Raw genomic sequence first — 26869 nt, forward strand, 5'->3', positions numbered from 1 at the left:
GGACCCGTATGCCAGGGCCAGGATGGATGACCTCCAGAGGGACCCGCAAGACACTGCCTTGCCATTCAATGTGGAGGCAGGAATCCTCTGGCATAGCGGGCGATTATACATTCCCCCCTCATAGAGGGAAGAAGTACTGAGACTTTGCCATGACCATCAAACGGCAGGGCACGGAGCTGTTTTCAAAACTCTCCATAGAGCTCTGAGAGACTACTGGTGGCCTAAGATGACTGCAGACATAAAGGGTTACGTCACTTCTCGTCATACCTGTAGACGAGCCAAGCCTCTCCCAGGGAAGCCCACAGGACTCTTGCACCCCTACCCACCCCCAGTGGGCCTTGGGATACAGTTTCCATGGATTTCATCACTGATTTACCCCCGGTCCAGGGGCTGACTTCCATACTAGTGGTGGTGGACCTTTTCACTAAAATGGCGCATTTTATTCCTTGCAAGGGCCTCCCATCTGCACAAGCCACAGCGCAGTTGTTCGTGGACCATGTTTTTCGGTATAGAGGCATGGTAAATCACTTGGTGAGTGACAGAGGCCCTCAGTTCACTTCCAGGTTCTGGAGGGCCCTTTTCTAGTCATTAGGGGTCCAGATCCACCTATCATCATCACATCATCCTGCTAGTAACGGGCAAGCTGAGAAAATTAACCAATGGTTACAGCAGTATCTCAGGTGTTACACCACTTATCAGCAAGACAATTGGTCAGCCCTGCTCCCCATGGCAGAATTTACATATAATAACTCTGTGCAATCCTCTACCAAGATGTCTCCTTTCCAAGCACTCTACGGGGTTAACCCTCGGGTGTTGCCCACCTCCTCCCAACAGGGAGCTGTTCCAGCCGCGGCTGATTTTCTTAAAGAGCAACAAGCCGCACAGGAGTTGTTAAAGGAGCAGCTGAACAGGGCAAAGAGTGCTTATAAGAGAGCGGCAGATGCTCACAGACAAGAGGGGCCAGCGATTGCGGTAGGAGACAAAGTGTGGCTCTCTACCAAGTTTTTGACCTCTACCAGACCCTCCAAGAAGTTGGACTCTAAGTTTGTGGGCCCTTTCACTGTGGTACAGCAGACAAATCCAGTGGCTTATCGCTTAAAGCTGCCAGCATCCATGAAAATCCATCCAGTCTTTCACAGAGCCTTGCTAGCCAAAGACCCTCCCCCAAGTACCTTGCGATCGCAAATGCCCCCCCCCTCCAGTAATTGTGGAGGGGGAGGAAGAATACGAAGTCGAGGAAATTCTGGACTCTAGGAGGAGGGGAAGGGGCATCCAATATTTAATACACTGCAAAGGGTACCCTGAGGAAGAGTGCACATGGGAGAATGCCAGAGATGTGCATGCACCAACGCTGGTTCATCGATTCCATCAGCTTTTCCCTCACAAACCCAAGCCTCGCACTCTACCAGAGATTCCTCACTTGGCTGAGCAAGCAGAGGAATCCCAAGCAGAGGAGTTCGTAAGTTTGCAGTTTCCACCCTGCCTGAAGCCTTGACACCAGTAACAGAGGGGGGGGGGGGGGGGAACCGCAGCCCTCCACCTTGGGCTTGCATTTCCCAGGGGGGAGGGGGGATGACTCTTCTAATTATCTAGCTATTTTCCAGCAGCAGCCACCTGGGCCAGAAGAGTTATCAGACCTGGAGAGCAGCACTGATTTGTCCTTGGAGGAGTTTTCCTTTGAAGACTTTCCATCGTTGCCCAGTTCCCATGGGAGCTTAGAAGGAGACATAGACTCTTATCAAGCCTCTGGAAGGGAGGGGGCTGAAAGTGGAATGTGAATCTGGAGGGGAGGGTGATGTCATGAGTACTGATGGCGAGCAGGAGGGGGCCTCTATCCAGGGGGGAAAATGCATGCGTAGTAGCGAGGAATTGAGCAGTCATTCAAAGAGACACAGAACAGACCCGCCTTAACTTTTGGGGTTTATCTGTCTGGGTGTTCCCATGCTTCTTCAGTTTGTTAGGATTCTGTCTTATGTAGCAGTAATAAACACTAGAGACCTACTCCTCGTCTCAGCGTGATTCCTGACTGTTAGGACAGGTTTAGCCCACAGCGCCACCGCGTGCTTAACAATCCTAATTAGGACCGGAATTTCCATCACTAAGTGAAGCGGTTATTAGGTGAAACATCACATGGCCACACCGCTTAGCAACAGCAGTTCTGGTAGTCCTGGTTGCGGTCATTTCTTTTTCAGCACCAATTCCAGGGAACCCTAACCTTTGCCGAACCAAACCTAGTAAAGGCTTCTTTCCAGACTGTATTAGCTCCTTGGAATTGGTGCTGAAAAAGAACTCTGCCTGGATGTCAGGACCAGCTGTCATGAGTGCCGTTGAGCTGAAGACATCAGCGCAATGGCACACATGACAATAGCAAGGAAACAGGGGAAGGGGCTCAAGATAAGTAGCCATCAACTCACAAAGACTGAAGGACAAGAAACAATGGCTAAACGGATTGCGAGGCACACCCAAGCTGTTAGCGCTAACGCAACGGAGATCGCCCAGCTGACAGCAATCACCGGAGGAATAGAGAAACCGATGATGGGCGATCCCGGAACGCCAGCGGGGCCTCGCAACCCCTCACCTACCGGCAGGACAACGTGTTGGACAAAGGGGGGTGACGTAACCGCGAGTGAGGGGGCGCTGACCGGCGCGGGGTATTTAAACCCCGCACCGGCGCGCTCCTGTCACTCTCAGCTTTTTTCCTATACTGTACCTACACCGTGAATAAATCAGAGCCTGTTCCACAGAACCAGTGTCTGAGCATTATTCAGAGGTAGGCAGCGCATGACACCAGCACTCTCTTGAACAAGTCTAAGAAGACCAGCCATTCTATGAGAGGTACACTATGCTTTGTCATCTTGATCCATGCCTCCCTCCTTAACTAACTGTGGCTCAGGGCTCCCAAGTGACTCTTGGTATCTCAGATAGCCCCTGGCCTAGTCTTCCTAGCAAGATGCCTCTGCTCCAGACGGCATCAGTTCACCCCAAAAGGGATCACTATTGAAGGAAGCTCTTTAGAAAAAATTTGAAGGGCTCTTATGGAGAGCAAGGACATCCCTGCTCTTTCTCTACACATAATGAGAATATGTGAGAGAGTTTTTTTAAAAGTACTGTTGGTTTTATTACAGTTTGGTGTTAAGACAAAGGGCCGGAGATAGGGAGAATGAGGAACAGGAAATAGCTTGGGAACAGACACTAAGGCTGCAACTGGATTGCAACCTAGCAAGGAAAAAATGGGTAGGCTACTAGCTGGCTTCCCTTCCCTTCCCTTCTGGCTGCATTCTAACCAAGGAAGTAAAAGTGACAGTGAAGGAGGCCCCTCCAACTCCCAGGTCCTGTTCATCAATACAGGATGGTTACTAGTAAAACACCATCCAGGATGTCCAGGATTGTGGATAAAAGTACTATTATGGTGTTTATCACAGAGATTTGGTTGAGATCAAAGAAAAGAATTCACCCTTATGTGGCGATTCCATAATATAGCAGGCTAATAGCAGAGGGCAAGCAGTAGTAGTGATGGTGGACCAGACATGGTCCACAGGAATGCCAGTTTGCTGACCAAATGCTCCGTCCAACAATTTGCTGATTCTGAATGCACATTGCACTCTTTCACATCTTCTGTAACTTTTTTGCCTTGTTTCTTGTTTCTTGTTACTTTCTCTTCATCTCAAAATCCAGTCCTACTACTACAACAATACTACAACCTGTTATTGCAACTGCTGCTGCTATAATGGACAGGCAATAAAAAAAGATGGGGCTTGGGAAGAATACAAGGTGCAACAGTATGAGTGTGTGTATGCTTGAATATGTTCATAATTTTGCACTGTTTTTAAATGTTGATGGCTCTGTGCACTTTTTACAAACCATCACCTTCATTTGGAGTGCATCCCAACCTTCTTCTCAAAAGGTGTGCTCTACCACCCATGGGCTTGATCACCTCCCCATGTAAGTACAAGCTCCCAGAGAAAGACAAGGGACTGGGTGTGAGCTGTGGCAAAAAGCCCAGGCAGTGGTGCTTTACATCCTCAAGAGGCTATTCCTTGACACAGCCATCCTGGACTACTATAGCCATTAAAATCCATCATTATGTTGAAACATTGAAAATGTTTTTATAATTTCCTGTGATGAAAGCTTTAATATATTTCAAAGACTTAGAGGGGAGGGTTAGCACAATTGGAATGAATAAAATTCTATTTTTTTCTGCAAGGTATATTAACATCTACTAATCATGTCACAATCTATTAACTGATACAGATGATTTGCTGACATTGGTCAGCTTTTGCAGGTCTTTAGCTGTAATAAAGATTTGATATTGACCACAGATAGCTGCATTCAGCTTCTTGTGAAAATATCCATGCGTCCCCTGCCATTCTGCTGGGGTGGTATATAATATCAGTCTTTGGAATGTCTGTAGAAACGTACATGTTAGCAAACTTCACCATTTTATAAGTATTTTAACAGTTTTGTTTCATAAACTTCTAGATTTGTTTCATGTGTTACACAAATTAAAATGTAATTATTAAAAGTAAATGGCATATTTATTTTTTGCCCAACACTAACCTCAATGTAATAATCATAGGGGGGGAAATTCACACAAATTCAAATTTATCACCTTAGGGAGCTGTGGCATCATAATGTTTCAGAACCCCTGGCACAGATATAAATAGGATATCTGTTTTCTTCTGCCTATATTCAGGGAAACCTTCACAATGTTCAGCTAGGAGGGACTAAAGCCTCTGGCAGGTTTTCATGTGACACAGTAAGTGAACTATGTTGTACAACTCGGAGTTTGGTCTGAAAGGGAGTCTTTCCATCCAGGGTGAATGAATGAATGAATGAATGGGTGTGTGTGTGTGTGTGTGTTTACACAGACATCCTATTTTCCTCTTACTTTGCCCCATACGAAGTAAAATTATGCAATCCCACCCAGCATCCCTACTCCTCCTTGGCTTGAATGCCCCCTTCTCCTTCTCTAACCTAGATAAAGTAGCATCCTCTATTTCTTGGCTTAGAATGGTGGAAAATCAAATGCAAAGAAATTAAAGTAAGCTTGGATGTTTAAAAAGGATGCTTGCATGCAAACTAATGTATAAGAAGTCTCTATTCTGCATTGGTCACACTACACCTACAATATAGTAAGTCCAAATGAGCGATGCCAAGATGATAAGGAGCTTGGGAAAAAAAAACTTACAAGGAATGATTGGAGATGCTGAATACACTGGGTACGTTTACCTGGGGAAGACAATGGGGACACACGATAGCTGTTTTCAAGTATCTGAAGACAAGTATTATGTAGAAGATGGGGCAGAATTATTCCAGAAGACAAGACAAGAAGCAGTGGGTTTAAAGTACAGGAAATAAATTTTAGTTTATCAGGAGGAAAAGTTTCCTAACAGTAACAGCTGCTAAAATATCGTACAGGCGGATAGGCTTTCCCTACAGGCATTTAATAGTTGCTGGATGGCCATCATTAGGGAAGCCGTAGTAGTGGATTCCTGCGCTAAGTAGGGGGTGGCCTAGGTGATCTCCAAGGTATCTATCAACCTTTACATTCTATGATGTTGTTACAATTTGAGTTTGTATAGGCATGAGTACATTTCTTTTCTTGAATTACTATTTTACTTAGAAGTGGACAAGTAGAAATGGATTAAGGACCTGTTTGCATGTGTTGCAGATACCAACAGGGTTCAGAATTTTTTTGTTGACAGAAATGTCAGAAGAGATGACTAGGACCTTTATTCTCCAACAAATATTAATTAATTGATTAATTACACAGCACTAACATTCCTAACAAGCCTTCTTACCAAGTCAAAATTTAAGACCATGTATGTGTTCAATGCTGGTAGCTTAAGAAGTAATATCTGTGCAATGGATATAGGCACCTTGCAATGCAGAATAGGCAGAGATGCCTATCCCTCTTTTTCCATTCCCCATAGTGCCCTTAAGGCCATTTTGTCTTCTGCCTACTTCTGACTGCTATTTAGGGCTCATATGCAAAACAGACTGCCACACAAAGGCTTTTTTAAAAATACAGGTAATAATGTTAAATATAAGTTAAAAAAAAAGGGAGAGCTCAAACTTGTACTTCATTGAAATTACATAAAAGGAAATATGACACCTGTCTTTGAAGCAACTACCAGCCACCCATCAAACATTGGCAGACAAGAAGAGAAATCCATCTCAATACTCAAGGTCAGCAACATGTTTTTAGTACAGCAAATGGAAGCATTAATGCTAGGCAGTAATGCCAACAGCACAAGGCCAAAGGAGATTCCTTTGCAGAATCTGCCGCTAAGTGTCTAACCTCCCTATAAAGGGAAGTTTAAGCCAACCTGCATTCATTCCATGCACAGTTGAATGACTCTGCAGTTACAGGTGACAAAGATTAATAAACCGAAAGTTACTCCAGTACTGTATCTGGTCTAAAATGCTTGAAAGAAAAGTCTTCTATCTCTGAAGCACTATTGTATCAATACCAGTTTCTGCTACGTTACTGCAAAAATGGGGAGGGTTTTATCATAAACCCCAACTTTCAGTAGTTTTACAAAGACTTTTGGAAGTCTCCATACTTCCACTTTAGCCAAAGTGTACACAAATTCCTTTAAGGGGGAAGAGGGTCCTTACCCTCCCATGCAAGACTGAAGAGATATTCTGTAGATTAGGAACTGCAAAGGAAACATGTAAAACATGAAAAGATGGTCCAACTAAAGAATATTTTGCTGTATATAAAAACAAAGGACAGAAAAAGTAGAATAATATGACAGTGTTTAGACAAACTGGTCCCAGACAAATCAGTGACTAGTAGGGAAAATACCATTTTTGACCAACACATTTTATGAAAAGCGATATGCTTTTGTGAGCTACCACTTTCTTCATCAGATGAGGAACTGATAATTAAGAAATAGTTTTCTCCTGGCTTCCAGAGGACATTCTATATCCTTCAGAACATACAAATTCAGTGACATTTTAAGGGTTGGCATAAAACTGGACCAGGTTTTTACAGTACCAAAAGCATTACAAAGGGAGCATTGGCTGAAGGACACATATCAATTTGTAATGCCCTGATGAAAGACCACACCAATCTCATATTCCAGTTGTACCAATTTCATCTAATAGATCTTTATAAAACCTGTCAAAGAACCTATACTTCGCATGGAATTATATGATTCCTTCAATGAGGTGTTTATACGGTGAAAACAGAATATAACCAATTTTCAGCTGGCTTTTGAAGAACCAGAAACTTTTAAAATAAATGTGGCCTCTCTTATTGTAAGCAGAGAAAGTCTGAGAATCAGTTTACCATTCTCATCCTATTGATATTTTTACCATTGGGCACAAAACTGATGCCTGATTGCATTATAACCTAGTCTTGTGAAAGACAATGTAACTTATAAGACGGTGTCTTTAATTTCAAACATCCTGGTAGAATATATCAGAAAAATCAAGATCTTTAAGAGATTTTTGGCTAAAGGCTAAGGATGACTTCCATTAGTATTGAGAAGTTCCTGTTCAGGTTTCTTGTTGGAAGCCTGTGAGCAAGAAGATTAATGCTATCTCATTTAGTCATCTTTAGCAAGCAGACTTGCTTGAAAACACTCCTTTACCCAGATCCTATTTTAAGTGCGACTTGCTGCTTCATTGTGTACAGCTATGGATCTACTCGCAGATCTCTGGATGACTTGTGGTAGATCAGCAAATCATTCCATCATCCAATTATTTAACAGCAAAAAGTAGATTTCAACTTACCCCAAATACTGCTGAAATGAAGAGCCCATCATAACTATGCGAGAATTCCTGTCAGAAAGGCTATGAATTCTATTCATTTATGGTACTCAGAATAAATGTCTGGACTTAGAATTCTTTCAGTCTCAATGCATGCCTTTTGTGCTAGATTCTTCAGGGTTTAGTCAAAACACAAAGTACTGCAAGCATGAAATATGATCATCCCTGTGTGAAGCTGGTAGAAACATTAGGAACAGCCTAATTATCTTAACCCCCTAAAGCCTGCAATGCTCAGCTGCATCAACTCATGAAAGTCTTCCAAATATGCCTTGTTAGTGGGCTGCCACTAGAAGATTTAAAAATAAATAAAGGCCACCACTACATCTGAACAGCTCAATTGCTACAGCTGCCACTATGACTCACTGCTATCAGATGGAATAAATCTTGCAAACTTCGATTCTGAGATAGAAGATACTTTTAGTGGCTGTATTTCTACCCAAACTGTACTGTCCTTGTGAGCCAAGAATTATGAGTGTCTTGGTCACCAACATTTATGTCTTTTGTTCTCAATTCCACCGTCCTATTAGAAAGATCTGGTGGGAAGGGATATAACATTCTGCCTTGTCAGGTACCATGTTTATCATGGGCAGTTTCTGGTGATATGACCAGATTTAGTGGGAAATCCCAAAGGGAGGAACAGAAAATCTGCTGCCCATTTTCTCTGTCAGATATTTAGCAGAATGAACCATTAAATACCCTGCCTTGACAAAGATAGCATAGCCTCCCCATAAAGAGACAGGGAGTAAATACTCTGCATTTTGATCCAGCCTTGTGCTAGTACTCTGCCCATGATGAACACATAATGCATTCTGATCTTGTTCTGAAATGCCAATACTCCCATGTCATAGGCTGTTTGATTAGAATCCGCTGCCATCTGTAGACAGACTCATACCCTGAAAGACAGAGTTGCCTGTTTATTAACAACAAGCATTCTCGAGATTTGATTATTGAAGCTACAAATCTAGTTAGTAATCTCTGTTTGGAAAAAAGGAGCAGAATCCTCGATGTTCCCTCAAAAGGAACTTATACTCTGTTTTGGCATGCTCCTCTGAGTAAATTACATATATAGACAAGAATTGATCATTACTATGCCTTGGACCAAGGAGTAAGAAGGACATAGAGAATAATTTGTCGCCTTGCCTGGAATAGGGAGGGGAAGAGCCATTCTTGGGGCTGGTTGATTCCCTAGTTCTGGGGGGACCAGTTTTATGCCCTTATGGTTTGAATTAGATCCGCCATGGCTTGGATTTTATTGCATTTTATGCTGACTAATGGTGGTATTTATGATTTTATTGAAATTTTAATTGTTTTATTGTGAACCGCCCAGGGTCCCCCGTGGACGTGATAGATATCTATCTATCAAAAATTTGATAGATAGATCTCTGTACCAACTATCAATGGAGTATGGGCCATGATATGGTAACCTTGATGCATGCTTTGGAGCCACTGATGGAGATTCAGGCCTTCTGCGTTTTCACATGTTATAAAAATGACTTGGAGAACAATCTAGATGCTCTACTGCTGATGGCTGTAGAACAAATGCTAAGACCAATAGCAGGTGTGTTCCTTTGGAAAGTGCCACTAACAGTAAAGGATGAAAAATAAGACTTCAAGTTTTTGGCTAATAACTTTGACCAAAGGTAAGTGTGCATACTCAAAGAACTCATCCAGCCATTTAAACTTTGAAATAAAAAGAGCAACCACCTTCTCCCTTTATTCCACTCTCAACTTTTTGTGTCTCCTATGCTTCTTGCTTGGAATGGGATTGGCTGTAGGCAGATGCTTAGTTCTGGCAGGCAGGACACCTTCTTAATAAAAGAGATTGCCCCAATCCCATTTAGGTCAAGCGGAAGGGATTCCTCAGATCACTCATCATAGATTGTAGGAGGAAAGCCATATTAGTCCATGGCAGCCAAATTTCAGAAAGAGTCTGGTAGCATTTCTGAAACTAATAATTTTACTTCAGGCATAAGCAGCTCATAAAAGTTTATGCCTTAGATAAAATTGTTAGTCTGAGAAGGTGCTACCAGACTCTTTCTTAACTCAGATAATTTGTGCTCTTAAGTAATGTCCTAGTTCCCATTTTGAAGTTTATAACAAAAGCTCCTATAAAATGGAGACCATGCTACAGTATCTCTATTTTCATTCCTGGATTCACCATTAACCAGAATATTTTTTTCTGCTCTGATGTTGACAGTGAAAGAAATTCTTACAGTAAAGACATCAAGGATTTCAGAGTCTTAGAGTTATTCTCAAAGTCTAAGTCTCTAAGATAAAGGCCAATCAGCAATTATACTGCAATATAGCATTGTCTCCTGTCCTGCCCTGTGTGCTAGGAGGGAGCCTGGAAGGTGCCACTCCATAAATTATGCTCCATCATCAGACACTGTGTCATCCAGCATCCCAGTATCTTTCTGGGACAAAGCAGAAAGGTGCATGAGGGAAAAAAAGGGTCTAAGGAGTTTAAATTAATAATCCCATAACAAAATCCCCCCAAAAGCTGTAACTGTAAGGGTTCTTTGCTTTGCCGCCACTAAGTACAGCTGGGTGAATGCTTTCCTCTTGAAATAGTCAGTCTAGTATTTGATGTGGGCTGCATTTTAAAAAACTACTGTCTTGCAAGGATCCAAAATACTATCACAAGGGAACAATGTTGATTCCATCCAAATTGAGCTTCAAAGAGGCGAGGGCTTCAGCATCACAAGTGACATAGAATAAGGGATTTGTCTCTTCACATCTGATTGTATTACATATGCAACACATCCAAGGGAAAATACACATTCATTTATGAAGAAAGAATGAATGGAGAGAATGATGGTCTCTGATTAATGCCAAGTAATGTTGGCATTAATGCCAATATATACTTTTGAAATTTTGTGGGAGAGAGGAAGAAGAGAGGTATGAAAATGGTTGAATTCCAAAAGATTTTTGTTTAAAATTCCTGGAAGAGAAGGGTAGCTGTGAGCTTCCAATAGTGCTACACCCACATATCAGAAAAGGCAGTCTGTTCTGCGCTGCAGTAGAGCTGTTTACCACCAAGGATGTCTTCACTAGCACTGCCCATTTCAGCACGTCTGCAACAAAACAGCCAAGATTCCATGCCCCTACGAGTATAGAGACCGTGCCTTCTTAGCCCAAAAAGAGCAGGCAGCATAACAGATTCAGCTTGGGAGGCTGCTTCTTATTCAGTATCCACTTTTTGTGAGAACATGGACCTTTTGAAGTGCAAGATGTCTCTCCATCCAACCAACCGCCTCCCCTTGCCCAGACATGCTATGTGGGGTGATGAGCACAAGCTGGACGTGCATGGCATGAGAATGGTGGTTAAACAGGGTCACAGGCAGTTTATGGGAGGAGCTCACCATCAAATGTACGCTGGAGCTTGACTTCCTTTTCTGGGCACACCATTGAAAGGAGGAAAGAGAAGGAAAGAAGAGATGAGAAGAGAAGCAAAGAAAATGTTGGCACTTATGCATCAGCAGAGACCCTGCTGCCAATCATGTTCCTTCAAGAAAGGAATCAAACGCCACAAATAAATGAGCTCATGAAAGCCAGCAGTTATATAATAGTAGTAGAAACCTGGATACAGAAAATTCCAAGCTTAGCAAAATGGCAAAAGATGTAGCCAGTGTGACACAGGAGAGATTGAAACCAGAGGTCCATTATTTTTCACATCATGTCCAATCTAGCAAAGGAGGAGAATTGTTTACCTACAAATTACTGAAACAACAGTGTCCATCAAAAAGTATTTTACTCAACATCTACCTATAAAAATATTTTTATTGCATTGATTCATGGACACTAATACTTGACCTGTGGAATCTTGGATCTTCTATTTTCAAGTAACTAGTCCCTGATTGGTATACAGCAATCATGTATCTTCTCACTCAAATGAAGTAAGCTTGATTTAGTGCAATGACTGAGAAGGTGTCTGCAGTGACAATTATGGTTATGCTTTATAATTCCAAGATAAACACAAACCTATACACAGACCTAGAAAGCACAAATGAGATCACATGAGAAAGACCCATTCAGTGTTTTACATTTAGCCACACCTCTCAGGATACCCTGGAGACAGCATAAATAACTTCTCTTATTTTCTGTAATACTTGCATAAAAAAAGATGAACACGTATGAAAGATAACTGCAAGCAGGGGCCCGACAGGACTGACCAGATGGCAGATATGCCCAGCAAGGGGACACTGGGTATGAATAAAAAGAACACGGAATAGAGATTTCATTTGGTGAATCTAGACTTTGTGAGCTTCTCCCTGCTTGTCCTAACAGTGTGAGAAATCAGGAGGAAAAAATTGGAGAAATATCAATAACATACTAATGTGGCAGAGAAAAAAGGAAGATCATTCCTTAAGAACTCTGTGAAGAGAGACAGAAATTACCATACAATAATCAAAGTGAGGGGGATTATGCCTTCTCCCCAAAATCCACCCTGCGTCATGCTTACTCAAGGTCCAAGTTAGGATTCAGTGCATCCACCCAAATGATGTTACTTTTCTCTTTCCTTTTCAGAAGCCACTAATACCCATGCATGCAACCCTTCTCCCAAACTTTGCTTAGAAGAAATCCAATGCTATGCAGCCACTCACCCACTTGCACCCCCATTCCCACTCCCACCCCATCAGTCTGAGATAGCTTCCTTTCCCTTATGCCCTATATTAAGCCTTCTAGAGCAGAGCAGGAGAAACATACCTCACCCGCCAACCGCTAGAGACAAAGCCTTGGCAGTGATAATTCCCCATTTGAATAATGTTCTCCCAAGAAAGGCCAAATGGCTTTTAAGTTATCATCTTTTCAGAGCCAGATGAAGACTATTTAATCTCTCACATATATTAACAGTTGTACTTCTAGATCTTTGTACCTTTTTTTTGCTGACATTTTCCTTTTGGTATCATGGTATCTTCAGTGTTTTTACTCTGTGTTGATTAGATGCATAATATTTTGAAGCTTCCAAACAGCTTTTCCTTTTTACAAAGATTTGGCACAACATTTTGATTTGCTTTGAGTACAAAATAAATGTGCTTTTTTCATTACAGGAAGGCATGCACTATGGTTCTTATGTGCCAAAAGCTTGGATAGCCTTGGGAATATTAAGTTATTTTACTGGAACTTCGATCTGAAGTTTATCAGAAAAGTATTACAAATGTAATACATCAACTTTAAGTGCTTTTGTGTAAACAAAGCAAGACTCCTGTTAACATGCAAGCTCCTAAAATTTATCTTATTTCATCTGCAGTATTGAGAATGTACTGCATTTCCACTTAGATTTTTTTTTCAAGAGCTCTGAGCAGCTTACACTAACCATCCCAATCCCGTGAACTAAATTTTGAGAAGAAATTACGAGAAACCTGTATTTGCTGCAAGGAATTTTCTGATCTGAACTGGAATCTGGCTGAAGTATTTTTTTCCCTTACTTTGGATCCTGTAGCAAGTAGAGCCTATCCTGGAAGAAAACTTGGAGGTGTGTTTTATGTAAGCTTGGGAAATCTAAGAGATACAGGGACTAAGAAGTCACTATTTGTATATTCTCCCATTTTATTAGAGAGAGGTCCATTCCTTTTATATTTCATTTCCATCTGAACCTCATATAAGTGCTCTCTCACTAAATTACCGTCAGGAAAGGTGCACCTCAATCTCCCAGAATATAATATATGTTTATAATTATTGCTTGTGTTTTTATTCCGTTTTAATTGTCATCCGCACAGAGTCATGTATATGAGACAGGCAGCCATATAAATTTACTAACTAACTAAATAAATCCAGGTTAATAAAACAATACAATTAAATAATACTTTTGCAATAAAATGCACATTAATAATACATTATTTTGGGTGCTGGGGACTTCACAGCAATCAATCCCCAGAGGCCTTCAGTAAAGCTTTACAAGCCATGCGAGGAAGAGCCGCCCTTGTCTTGCCCCCCCCCCCGCCATTGTCCCCCTTTCCCATCATAACTTACAATGGAAATGGACCTGGCTGTCCAGGTCCAATGGGGAAAATCTACCTGGGAAGCTCAGTCTCTCAGACAACCTGGCCCAAGCCACAAAGGGCTTTTTAAGTAATGACCAACTAACTATAAAATCTGGATTTAAACTGAAAAAGGTTACAGATAAAGAAGAGTTATTCAATTCATCTTCAGCTGGCTTAGATTGATTCAGTGCAGACACAGCTGTCTGTGAACAAGTAGCAATGAATAAAGAAATCTTGTAATTTGCACTAAAGAAGCTCTAAAATCTTGCAAGAGGTTTATTTGTATCTTTCTGTAAGATTACAGGCAAACTAATAGCCTCCACTGAAATGACTGGGGTTCAGGAGAATATGGAAGCAGAACATTTACAGTTGGAATTCAATTACCACATAATCTCTGGGTCACCATTAGCCAGGAGTTTTAGGTGAGCCCACCCCTTTGACTACTTTTAGGATCACTCCCTTTTGAGGTTTGAAACTAGTCAGAGCAAACAACAACGTTCTCATTAGCTTGAACATATTAAGATGAGCTTAGCTCAGAAATATTGTAGCAACTGAGTAATACGTAAGAAAACAACAAGCAATAATAGAATCCTTCATCCTTCATCTTACTAGATCATCAGGATCTAGTAAGAGCAAAATCCTCCACTTTCAAGAAACATCAGATACAGAAAATTGCTCATCAGCACAACTGTTGTCTGAATCTCCTGGCAAGGAGCTTGAAGCCCATTTTCTTTCTTTTAAAAATAAAACTTTAGAGAAAGACAAAACAGGGGAGGGTAGAAAGAAAGAAAAACCCTCTTTTTCTTTGTTGCTCATGTACATTGGCTATGGGATTGGACCAGGAGAAACATTTTGAGTTCTCCACCTGCAGAAGAAAAGCCTAGGCTAACTTTGTCACTGAGGTGAAATTAAGGATTATACGAAGTATACGATTTTCTCTTTTATGCCTTAGCTATTTTTTTCCATTGACCCACAATTCACCCCTCTTTAAGCACACCGTCTCTGATCCAGTTCAGAAAGATATCCAAAGGGAATCAGACAAACAATGAAATGGAGACAAACCCACACCATGTATCCACAACTTGTTGAGTGAGAGCAGTCAATGAGGAAAGGTCTAGAGTGATCTGTCCTGTTAACTTAGGAGTTCTGAGAATAGTGGAAACATTCTTCTGCCCCAACAGCAAAGTTATTACATGCAGAATATCAGGCACATCATTCTTTGTTGAATTAATTAACAGAGAACCATAATGTGGTTCTTATTTAACACCTAAGGAAATATTTATGAGAGGGAAATTGGAAAGAAAAAAACAAAGCAATAACTAGAAGTGCTAATACCTATTCTCTAATGCGCATACTGAACACATGACAGAGGAACAGGATTATGTCTTCTAGTTTTACCCACGTTTAGTTTAAAGGAGCTTTTATATTCTGCACAGAGACCACCTTCATGCAATAATGAAGCCTGGTCACCTGCATATTATTACTTAAAGCAGAGTATTAAGTATATTACTTAGGTGTATTAGTTTATACTGTGCATATACTGGGGGGACAGGAAGAACTGGAGAACCACTGACATATGAGCTCAGCTTGCATGGTTTAATTCTCTCCATGCATTCAGTGAATATGTGGAATGGAAACTATGCAAACTCTTTAGCGGACTTTAACAGAACACAGCAAAATAAATAAATGCAGCAATGGATTTTAATGGGGAGCCGCTGGCTTCAATTACTATGACTGGGAAATAATGTTAATTCAGTGGTGTGCAATTCCCTTTTTTAAAATAAATATAACAAGTCAGAATCTGTTGGAAGGCAGAAGCCTAGAAATGCTGTAATATAAGCAAACATGCATACATACATATGAAAAAAGCTACTGATTTTTGTCTATGACAGGAGCTTTTAAGTAATAATGATACTGAACAGAGACCAAAACTGATATATTGAAAAAACAGCTAAACAAAACAGTTCACAGAAGAAGTAACATTCATAGAATACTAGATAAAGATGCAAGAATCGAGACTGTACTTTATTTCCTTGCATGAGGACCAATAGTTTTCCCAAAGGTAAAATAACAAATGATATTATAAAACAATATAACATTGATTTGAAAGTAGTTTTCAGGGATATGAAACATATATGTAAAGTAACAAACTAATTATCCCTATGAATATAGGTAAGATGGTAAACATAGCTTCCAACAAGTAAGGATCACCTACTGGAAAAAGAAACAGAAAGTATAATCAAGAGTGAGATCTTTGTTAAAACAGCTCAGAAATCCACTGCTGTATAGTGCTTTACTGAGCCAATGTTATAGATCTCTTGCTCTCTGATATGTCAACATCTCTATTTTATTTCCACATAGAGGTGCAGGGCATTTGTAGCCTGCAAATCATCCTTTTTATTTAAAGAGGAAAGGATTTCCAGATACTTGAATCACACCCTGCAAATTTGCTAAGTAGGAAGTATTTTTGGTAAGAGAATGTGGAATTGATGGTCTAAGAGTCTTGCAGAGATAGCCCTTTGTCCCACAGCTCAATATTACAGTGGTTGTTGCACTAGCTGAAAATCCCAGGAAATAACTGGAAGAAAATCCTAGATTAAGACATGAGTCTTAATGACTTGGCCAACTATCAATTTCACTGCAGCACTCACATGGTCAAATAGCAGAGGTGATCTTAGCAGGAGCCGTGCACAGCCATTTTCATTTAGACTGGCCAAGGATGCAGATTTCTGTGAAAGGGACTAGAAAAGAAAAGGGTGCCCCCAGATTCCAGACCTACCTTTACTCCATCTGACTTCTTGTTCAGTAAGCTCTTGGCAGCTGCGAAGAGAATTGAGAGAAGCAAGTGAACTACATTTTATTATTATTTTTCTTTCCCTTAAAGCAGGTCAATGTCAGGAACCAAACCATATTCATTTTAGGCTCTTGTTTGTGCAAAACAACAAAATCTGCATGAGCAATAGCTTTACCAGCATTCAGACCTTACACCACAATCATATTGTTTCAAAGGAACTGGACAATAACACAAATCTTCAGAGCTCTTGAGATGTTCATATCTTTGCTTTTGTTACTTACTACCTCTGTCCCCTTCAGTAGCCAAAGCTATTAGCAAAAAAGCAACAAAAATCAACTCATTTGACATGCTGAAGAACTATCCCTTGAATATTATTAATTAGTGCTTCACATGACAAATTTTATTCTAGAAAGTCAGAAAAAGGTTTTTTTTACATTTTAATGCCAAGTTGTCATTTGTTACGTGCACTAGATATTAAAGGTATTTTGATCATTTGCAAGTTCCTCTTGCATATAGACTGACAACAGGCAGGTATAATTTTCTTCTAAAAACTATTGTGTGTGAAGTGGCTCATCCACAAGTATTACCTACAAAATGTTGAATAGAAAAAGTAAAAATTAAATCTGGGTATTTCAGTACAATGAAAAATCCAACTGTCCGCTAAAATCCAGTGTGGAATAACCATTAGGAAAACACGAATGTTGCTATTCTGGGGCAGAAGTCAGATTGGCAGTTGCCAAGAGGGAGAATTCAAACAGAGACCATATATCAGATGAAGTTTAAATGTTTCATTTGCAGAAGAGCAAGTTATCTTGTTTTTCACATAACTAGCTTGCAAAGGCAAACACACACACACACTCACAACCAGAACATGGGTATGTAACAGAGGGATACACAAAGAGCTTGTCAGCATATGAGACCTATCCATGCCAATTACAATTTTCATATATTCCAATCAAAGCAAATTTTGTGTTGCAGCTCTTTGATTCATCAACTCACTCAACAGGCAGACATTTGCACAAAAGTAAATTATACCTTGTAGTTTATACTACAGAAATCACTGTGGTTGGAACAGGATTTTAGGGTCTGGATAGTATAAATTAGTTAACTTAGTTAATGACCCTTGAAAACTCTTCACATCCACCTAAAGATATATCAGTTGGATCAGGAATAGCATACTTTGAAAATTTAATAGCAATATCTGCACTGTCCCCAAATTAGGAGACTTATGTCATCTAGGAAACATGCTTTATGTTTTAAAAAATAAAACTACTAATCCAGGTGCTTAAAAGCCCATAGGTTTTGGCACTCTAATATCCAGAGATGTTTTAAGTTTTCCAAAATACCCTGAACTGAAACTGGGGCTTTGTTTCATGAAGATCTTTCACTAAGATGACAGCAAAAGGTTGGGGTTGTCATTTCTGTTCTGTCTTTTAGAACATAAAGGCAACAGAAGGGCCTATTTTGCCTTGGTGACATCCAAGGGTCTTTGTGGCTCTAGAATATCATTCTAGACATTATTTGGTCTCTGACTGCCTGAGATCATACAGTGAATAATAAACCTTAAATACTGGGCCAAGGCAGCATTATGTTTGGCCTTAAACAAGCCAGGAGCCTATTGAGGCATTTCAAGTAGGCTACCTGCATCATACATAAAAAAGTAAATGCTACATGAATTTAGTACAATGCTAGATTCCCATTTATTTTGTAGCTCAAGGAATTTTTAAAACGCAAGGCCTGACAGGTTATGTTATTAGTATACTATGAGAAAAATACATACAAAACACAGTAGCAGGATTTGGTTTCCCATTCACTAAATGTGGAGTCTAAGCCCTAAATCCCAAATTGTGTTAAATAACATGTTTCTGTCCTGTGAGTCATTTGAAAGCACACAAAATTAAAATTAAAATTTATTTATTTGTATGTATGCCATCCATTTCCAAAGGCCCTGCACAACTAATAATCAAGATCAACTTAAAATAAAAAGCAACTCCTTCAAAAATAATAAACGAACACACTCATTATATAAATTGACAATATCAAGTATACAAAGTCATGTGCCTGCCAGGTTCCATCTTCACTCACGATATGCCCTTCCCCTGTGCTCGAGGGAACAACCAAGTCTTAACTGCTTTTAACTGCTTTTCTTTTTTTATTGAGGCAAATTTAAAACACGAGTGTGCAAGAACACAAAGGGGAGAAATGGGTATTTCTCCTCCTCTACAAAACTCTATTGCACAAAAACATTTCACATGTGCAGAAGGCATGCTGGTTTATATATGTTTCCATACTATGGGATAAAATTCAGGGCAGCAGATAAGAGATGGGCCTCTGAGATATTAAGGCAAGATGTAATATAAAGGCACTGTTGCATTCATCCAACAGGAAATTAGTTGTTAAAACCTAGCTTATGCTTGTGTAATTAAACCATAATCCATTTCATGTCTGGAATTCCTATAGTTTTATTTGCAGCATAAGGGAAACATCAAAATTATCTTCAGTAGCTGGTTCCAGCCCGTTCAGGCATATTTTTGGAAGAAATAGAAGTCCTAACTCTATCCATTCCAGCCCTAATATCATTAACATATAGAAATGAAGCAGTACCTCATGTAGTTAATCATACTAAAAAGAAAAAGGATGAAGCCTCTCTGAGGCTTCCAGCGTTTGCCTCAGTTTTGCCTCCATTACACTTGATGCCATTGTGTAATATGGACAACACAGTGGCAACTGAAAACCAATTCCACCTGGATAGAGACTTTTAACACAGTAAAGCAAATAGCTTACAAACACCTCACAATAGCAAAGGAATTACTGAGAAATGCAGTGCTTTTCACTGGCTTGACAATACATAATAACAGTGGAAGAATAAGCAATCTGAATAGTGACTTAAAACTCGAAGCCAGTTTCATCAAAGCCTAATGTTGACCCTTTCCTGCCAAACTAATCACAGCCAAGATGTACTTACTCCTAACAGGCAGTTTCCCTTTGGTCCTATCAAAAATTAAGTCTCACTACCACAGAGAAAGAAGAAAGGTATTGGCATTGTTCTAGAGCCCTTGATGCTACCCCAAGTTTATCATTATTTTCCCTTAAAAATAATAACAAATAAATTAAGATCAATTAAGCTACAAGCATTTGGAGGGAGGCCAGGAATATATTATGTGGCCAACTTTACTTTCAGGTAATTGTGAATCCAACACAGACCTTATGGGACTAAGAAATCTGCATTTATAATAAGAGTACAGAAATTGAGAGGAGTGTGTGTGTGTGTGTGTGTGTGTGTGTGTGTGTAAATTATCCATTCAGCTTCTGTGCATTGTAAAGAATAAATATAGTAGAAGGAAAGATCCAAGTAGCTTGCTAATACTAATGAGAGCACAGATCTTGAAATTCACCCACATTCTGGCCTCTTAAATGGTCCACAGTTCTTTGTCTTCACGTACAGGAGCAGCATAATTTAATTCTTCTTCAACTTTGCATACACAGATTGGGAAAGGCTACTATATATTAATTTACAAAACAGCCCCCCCCCAAAAAAGACAAGATAAAGATACATTCTGAATGAAGCTTGGACTTGTAGGTAGCACTCTGTTACCCAAAAGATGAAAAGTGGATCCCTACAATTAAGTACCACACATGAACACTAAACTTCCTGGAAATACAGCTTAGAAGACAAAACACACAGAATGCTAAACTCAGCACAAGACAATAACAGATAAGTTGCAAAGGACTTTTCTAGAGAAGGCAGGATTTTATATCTACACTGCAGATTCTCAATATGGAGACATACCACAACCCAATTCTAATTTACATCTTACCTGTTAAAAAGTGAAATAATTGCTTTGAGAAGCCCCTGGAAATTAAATATTAAAAAGCATACTCATATTTTTTTATTGTGCCTTTGATATAGGACAGGGGAACCCAACCCTTTTTGAGCTGAGAGTTGCACACAGCCTTTAAATAGTGTTTCATGGGTCACACAAAACAAATGGGCCAATCAGAATAAAAGCTAAACTTAATTAAAAATTGTGACAGATGTAGACAGAAAGGCTCCAGGAGCTGCATTTAAGTCTTTCAGAAATGATGTGCGGCCTGGGGGAATCCTCTGTTTTAGGATCTAAAAATGATACACATGGGGGCTTCTCCACATTTTAACAGCAGCATTCTTATACAATAGGCTGGGATGAGAAAGAGAAACTGGATGGAAGTAATTACTCCATCCTGTTTCTTAGTCTTAATTTTTAGTACTGGCCTAAATGACACATAACCTGCACTGAAGTTTTTAAATGGAAATGAACTTGCAATTGTGAAAGTATTATATCTAAAAAAGTCAGTGGCCATAATGAACGTGCAAGAGCCATGGTTCTAATTTTTAAGCCTAACTAAAGCTTAAAAGTGAATTCACCTTCGAAAAACAGATTCTGGCTATTTAGTAGACTTACAACTTCTCAAATGCCTTCTTCCCAAAGACAACAAAAATGTTCTACTGGCACTTGAACACCTTTCCTAGAATTATATACCAACATTAACTGGGAATAATTTCTCTGTTCCCAACAGTGCGTGTTCTTGAACTGCTTTTACACACATTTCTTCCTTATTATTAGTCTAAACCAGTGCTTCCTAAATCTGGGTAAATTATCCAAAGAAAAACCAAGTTTACCCAATTTTGGATAATGACACACAAACCCATTAAATTGACTTAAAGTGTTTATCTACATTGGGTAAAAAGGATTTTCTGATAAGTGGTTTTGGGTAATGAAGGAAAAACGTTCGGGAAGCACTGGTTCTAAACCATTTAAATAATAGATTGGGAAAAAAAATCTTTCCCCTCCAGAGTTGCAGATATCAAAACTAGTCTGCGAGAAAATTCTTTGAAGCAAGTGTGAGCATCCCTTCATTAGCATATAATGATAAATATTTCATAAGTAGTCCTTAGAGGGCCTTTAACCCTCACCATAAACCCCGTTTAATTTATGAGAAATTACCAATTAGTCCAATGTCTTTACACCAACACTGTCATTTTTCAAGGAAAAAAAAAAGGAAAACCCCTTGCAAGAAAAGCTAGTAGCCTGGAATATAAGGGTTTCTGTTTCCTCCATTGAGTATCTATCTATCTTAGTCTGTCTGTCTGTCTATCTATCAAATTTAGTCACCACCCATCTCATTCAGAGAACGACTCTGGGTGGTTATTTGTGGGGCTATCCTTATGTATCTAACCACAGGCTTCAAATAGGGTACACAGATTAAGAGATGCTCCCTCTTGCTTCAAGCAATTTTCTCCCAGTCTAGTTTTGATATCAGCAGTTAATTAGGCTGGAAAAGAAAGCGCTCAAGGTACAGGAGAGTGAGTTTCTCCTCACATCCATATATATTCCATTTCACATTAAAAAAAAAAAGATTGCCTTTAGCAACATATAAATTGTAGATGCCTGCTCAGTCACATCGAATTTGGTTGGATAAAAGTGCACTTTTCATTTATACGTAGACTCATTTTAATGCAATGGATATAGTGTGACTGCATTTTGAACTAACATGGCTTTTAAAGAGTAATCTAGCAATTGGTGTACATCTTAAAAGATAAAAAAAAATCTATTTGGAGAAAGAGCTTTATTTTCAAGATCGCATCATTAATTTTTAAAACTTATTGGCAAACCTAGCAACTATATGAACACCAAGCCTGGTTTTGTTCCCGTAGATTTTGCACATGCACCATTTACCAAAACCAAGCCCTACTCCTACAGTCTATGACAAGGAAATTAGATCACAATACATCCAAAATCTGCAGTATATATTCATATACACTGCATGAATTCATATATATTGCATGAAATGTCACACATGTAGGTGCACCCAGATAGAAGCATGCAAATTAAGTTAATAGATAGGAGAGGAGATAAAACTGAGAGGGATGACAGGGTCCTTATCCTACCTCCTGTCCTAGGAGGGCTTTATCTGATAAGCAAGGGGATCATGGGGAAGCTTGCACGTATTCAATAGTTGGGAATGCATCTTCAGAGTTCCCTCACCTGTACTGTAGGTCCATGAAGCCAAGCTGGTGAGGAAATCCTAGGGAGGTTGGCATATCAGCTTTGGCTCCAAGGGCATTAGCCAGTTTGGTCTAGTGGTTAAGGTAACAAGCTAGAAACCAGGAGTCTGTGAGTTCTAGTCCCGCCTTAGGCATGAAAGCAGGCTGGGTGACCTTGGGCCAGTCCCTCTCTCTCAGCCTAACTCACAGGGTGGTTGTTGTGGGGAAAATAGGAGGAGGAAGAAGTATTAGGTATGTTTGCCGCCTTGAGTTATTTATAAAAATAATAAAGGCAGGAATAAAATAAATAAAATAAAATAAAATAAGTCTTCTGGACTCTTGTCAGATGAGCACCTCACTTTGTATTCTTCCCAAGTTCAAACAGTGTTCAGGATATGGACATATTTATTTGCTCTTGTCCCTGAACTAATCACTTTTGTTTAGCTGAAGAGGAATTAGCAATAGGAAATCATCTGGCCCTTGAAGCATTTTCCCTAATGCTTCTAGCTGCACACGATCCTTTTCTTACTTGGGACGATTTGCAGAGGAGGACAACATATATTTGCCATTCTTACATGGTAATAATTTTGGAAGTACAGAGGCAATGTTCTCAATTGGATAAAAAAGTTAAGCGTTTTGCCACTACAACAAACGTTATCCTACTGCTTCCTATCCTTTGTTCCTCAAAGTTAAACCTGTACACTCAAGTAGAATTACAAACATGATGCATAGTACAGAATGCTACTGCGTGTCATTGCTTATCACCAGTCCATATGAGAAAATAGCAAGCTAATCTTATACTATCTTCCTATAAAATGGTAGATGTTATTTAAAAACAAAATTCATTATATGGCATCAACCCATTCTTGCCTTGCTTACAGAATTTGCTAGCATGTCGATATTCGCATCTTATGACATTCATAGTTGTATGAACTGTAGCAACCTCCTGAAACCACTTCAAACATGTACCGACACTATGACAATCCCTGTCTCCAAAGTTCTTGTGTCAATTCACAGCAAAACAGGGTTAATTACCCAACATGCATTTTGTTAGTAGGTTCAAAATCAATGTACTTATGATTCTTGGTTAGATGGATACCTTAGTGCATGCCCTTTTCTCAGCCAGCAAGCATGGATGGTGTGTCTCACTAGGTGCACAAATACTATCATGCTGGTTTTTACTGGCAGTGGAATTGATAAAGGGTGGGCAAGTGTGTGGTTCTAGGTTCAGGCACTCAGGAGATACAACTCATGCCACATACCTTGCTCAGCCAGGCCGGCAGCACTCATGGCGGCCGAAGCAGGGGCGGAGCTCTGCCTGCCAACTGATTGGACACAATCATTCAGTGGGAGGAGCCATAATAAAGCAATAAAGGCCCATTAGCATGGTGCAAGTAAATTAGTTTTAAAAGAAATGTGGGAAATAGAAAGGAAAGAAGAGGGGAAACACAATATTATAAAAAAAGATAATATTATTCCCTTTTAAATATGGAGATAAAACCACAGAAGCCAGCACAAAGGGTTGGATATCAGGAAGAGTTGAGAAAGCTACAGGTTTTAGATGTAAACAGTGTTTATAAAACAGGCTTTCAGTTATAGAGTTCTATGTCAACAAAATCAAAGGAGAAATTATTAGCTGCAGAGCAGAAGACTAGAATGCCTACTTTAACATCACAAAAGGGACTGGAGGATGCTATGTACACCGGCTGCAACAGCTTGTGTTACCATATTCCAAAAGAGAGAGAGGGAGGGAGGGGGAGAGAGAGAGAGAGAGAGAAATAAAGACAAACATACATTAGAATGATCAGTCAACCAGTCGGCTTGGATTTATGAACAGCAGCTTCAGCCACTGTGTACCAAGTTAAGAAACATTAATAAGAAAATCAGTATTCATTAAGAAGAATGAAGTGCTGATCTGTGTCGAACTAGTTTATTAAGCTTAGTTTATTAAATCCCTTTGCTCTCTAGAAAAATACAGATGTTTAGCTCAGGATTCTTTATTATCCTCCAGCCTGAAAGGCACTCACAGGAATTAGAAAGTTTCAGATAATCACTGATTCAACACTGTAATTGTCAGATATGAGCAAATCAGTCAAAGACCACAGTTTGTTAAATTATTCAGAAGATTTCAAAGAAAAAGAAGAAAATGTGTAATTCTATCTCACCAGTTAGAAAAAATGCAGACTAATGGAAATATTTTTAGTTCCTCAGTAATGCTGCAGAACCACTAAACTAAAAGAATAATAAAAATATAATAAAGGATAGCATTTCATAGTAGTATGGAAGCTGGAAAACAAATTACTCTGAAAAAGGAGAGGATTACATACAATATATAATATACAGGGAGCAGTTGCATTTTCAAAGCAAATACAGCCAGCCCACAGCAAACTTGTTCTAGCAGCTTAGGGCTACTTCCTTCTCTAATCCAAGTGAAAGACAAAGAGATAAATGGGCAGGCTATTCTATTAATACTGTTCATTTCAAGAATTCAAGGCACTTCCCTGCGTTAGCTCCTTTCCAAAGCTGCATACCACAGATAATGTAACTTTAGGTGCAAAGAGAGGGCTGAGGCTGGGTGAAGTGTTCAAGGCCGTCCGGTGAATTTTTGGCTGAGGTGAGATTTAAATGGGAGATCTGACACTCATAGCTCATATTCTGGACTACACCAGTCTCTCATCTATCCCTGTCAAGTCCCTCAAACAATGAAGGGGCAAAAGGAAGAGATATATGGGAAATAAATGCTAGTTTCAAGAAATGAAGACTGACCATGCTCAGAAATCTAGTTCTCTATCTCTTTCTCTCCTCTTTGGTATATTCAGAAGATTATGAACTTTACTAATTCAACAGATTATCTTGCCTGACAAGCACCAGTTATACATTTTAAAATGCCGTCTGTGTTTTCGCACTCAGGCAGAAGTATACGCAAAGTCAGCAACGGTCTTAACGGTAGCACATACTTGAAAGATCATCACTTCAAGGCTGTGCATGGGAGGGCCTTTGCACACATCCATCCTGTGGGCCAGCTGTGTCGGTTCCTGGATTGGGAGGCTCTGCTCACAGCCACTCATGCCTTAATTGCTTCCCACCTGGATTCCTGCTACATGCTCTATGTGGGGCTGCTCTTGAAAAGCAACAGGAAGCTTCAGCTGGTCCAGAATGCAGCAGCATGTGCAGTATTGGGCACACCGAGATTCGCCTACATTAACAGCTCTGCTGCACAAACTGCACAGGCTCTTGTGTTTCTGGGTGCAATTCAAGGTGCTGCTTTTCACCTTTAAATCCCTACATGGCGCAGGGCCATGTTACTTGCAGGACTGCCCGTCTCCAGTTGTTCTTGCCCATCCCACCAGATCTGGCAGGATGGGCATGCTCTGGGTCTCCTCCGTGAAACGGGGCCATCCTGCACGACCCAGGAGATGGGCTTTGTCTGCTGCAGTGCCTGCCCTGCGGAATAGCCTCTCCTGGGGATCTGGATGACCCTGATCCTGTGGGCCTTTGGAAGGCTGTAGAAACCTGGCTTTTCCCACAGGCATTAAGGCTGGATTGTTAATGGAGCCCAATATAGGTGAATCTATGATTGAGGATAACGTGTGAACTGCCCTGGCTTTCGTATTGTGCATGTATTATATTGGTATATTATGCTGTATTTGTATTTATTATTTTGTTAGCATTTGGTATTTATGCTGTATTTATCATTCTATATTGTGAGGCTTCCAGATTTATTTGCTTCAGATGGGCAGCCATGTAAATTTCCTAAATAAATATATTTAGATGCCAAAAATCCTTCACTGAACAGGGAAACATTTTATTAAGACCAGATTCTCTGTAGGAGAAGCAGTTCTAGCACTGTGAGGGATAGAACAATGAATGTATCCAAATTCCTCCCCAATACTTTGAATAAGCTATCCAATAACTTCGTAATTAGAATGTTCATACCCCAGACATAATTTTCAGTGGCACGTGAGATTGTATACTTGGCCTAAACAATTGGTTTGATTAATTTCAATAGATACAATAGATTAAATAATACATGTTTGTTTAATATGTGGTCTGATGCCCACTGACACATTTTGGTTGTCCTACTGAAAAAGGCCACATTCACATAACCAGAAATGAGGTGGTACCCAGACTTTTCCCTGTTCTTTAACCAACTTTAGATGAAATAAGATTGGAGTAGGGAGGGGTAAAGCAAACAATTTTTATGACAAACACCACTATGATTAAAAGGCACTATGTGGCATTTTAAAGAATAGGCTAGGACAAAATATAAGCATATTTAATGTAGAA

The 26869-nt window shown here is 39.9% G+C and overlaps 2 protein-coding genes across 24 annotated transcripts in view; one reads left to right on the plus strand and one right to left on the minus strand.

The window, feature by feature from the left end:
• ZSWIM8 (zinc finger SWIM-type containing 8) overlaps window positions 1–26869 on the plus strand; it is a 746829-nt gene that overhangs the window by 192661 nt on the left and 527299 nt on the right. For 3 of the 5 annotated variants that reach the window (XM_063307635.1, XM_063307637.1, XM_063307638.1), the window contains exon 27: window positions 19816–19848. The exons of 1 other annotated variant lie outside the window; for it this stretch is intronic. The gene's annotated coding sequence lies outside the window, so the exon portion shown is untranslated. Of the gene's footprint in view, window positions 1–19815; window positions 19849–26869 lie in introns of those variants that run through there. One more of the 5 variants, XM_063307639.1, reaches the window with a different exon arrangement.
• The window catches only part of CAMK2G (calcium/calmodulin dependent protein kinase II gamma), a 170464-nt gene that overhangs the window by 27015 nt on the left and 116580 nt on the right, over window positions 1–26869 (minus strand). For 6 of the 19 annotated variants that reach the window (XM_063307660.1, XM_063307653.1, XM_063307657.1 and 3 more), the window contains exon 13: window positions 16543–16583. In XM_063307660.1, coding sequence (XP_063163730.1) covers window positions 16543–16583 — 41 coding nt within the window. Of the gene's footprint in view, window positions 1–11141; window positions 11175–16542; window positions 16584–23844; window positions 23908–26869 lie in introns of all 19 variants that reach the window. The other 13 variants (XM_063307645.1, XM_063307656.1, XM_063307647.1 and 10 more) reach the window with 3 other exon arrangements.

This window comes from Candoia aspera, chromosome 6, assembly GCF_035149785.1.
Source record: "Candoia aspera isolate rCanAsp1 chromosome 6, rCanAsp1.hap2, whole genome shotgun sequence".
Taxonomy (NCBI): Eukaryota; Metazoa; Chordata; class Lepidosauria; order Squamata; family Boidae; genus Candoia; species Candoia aspera.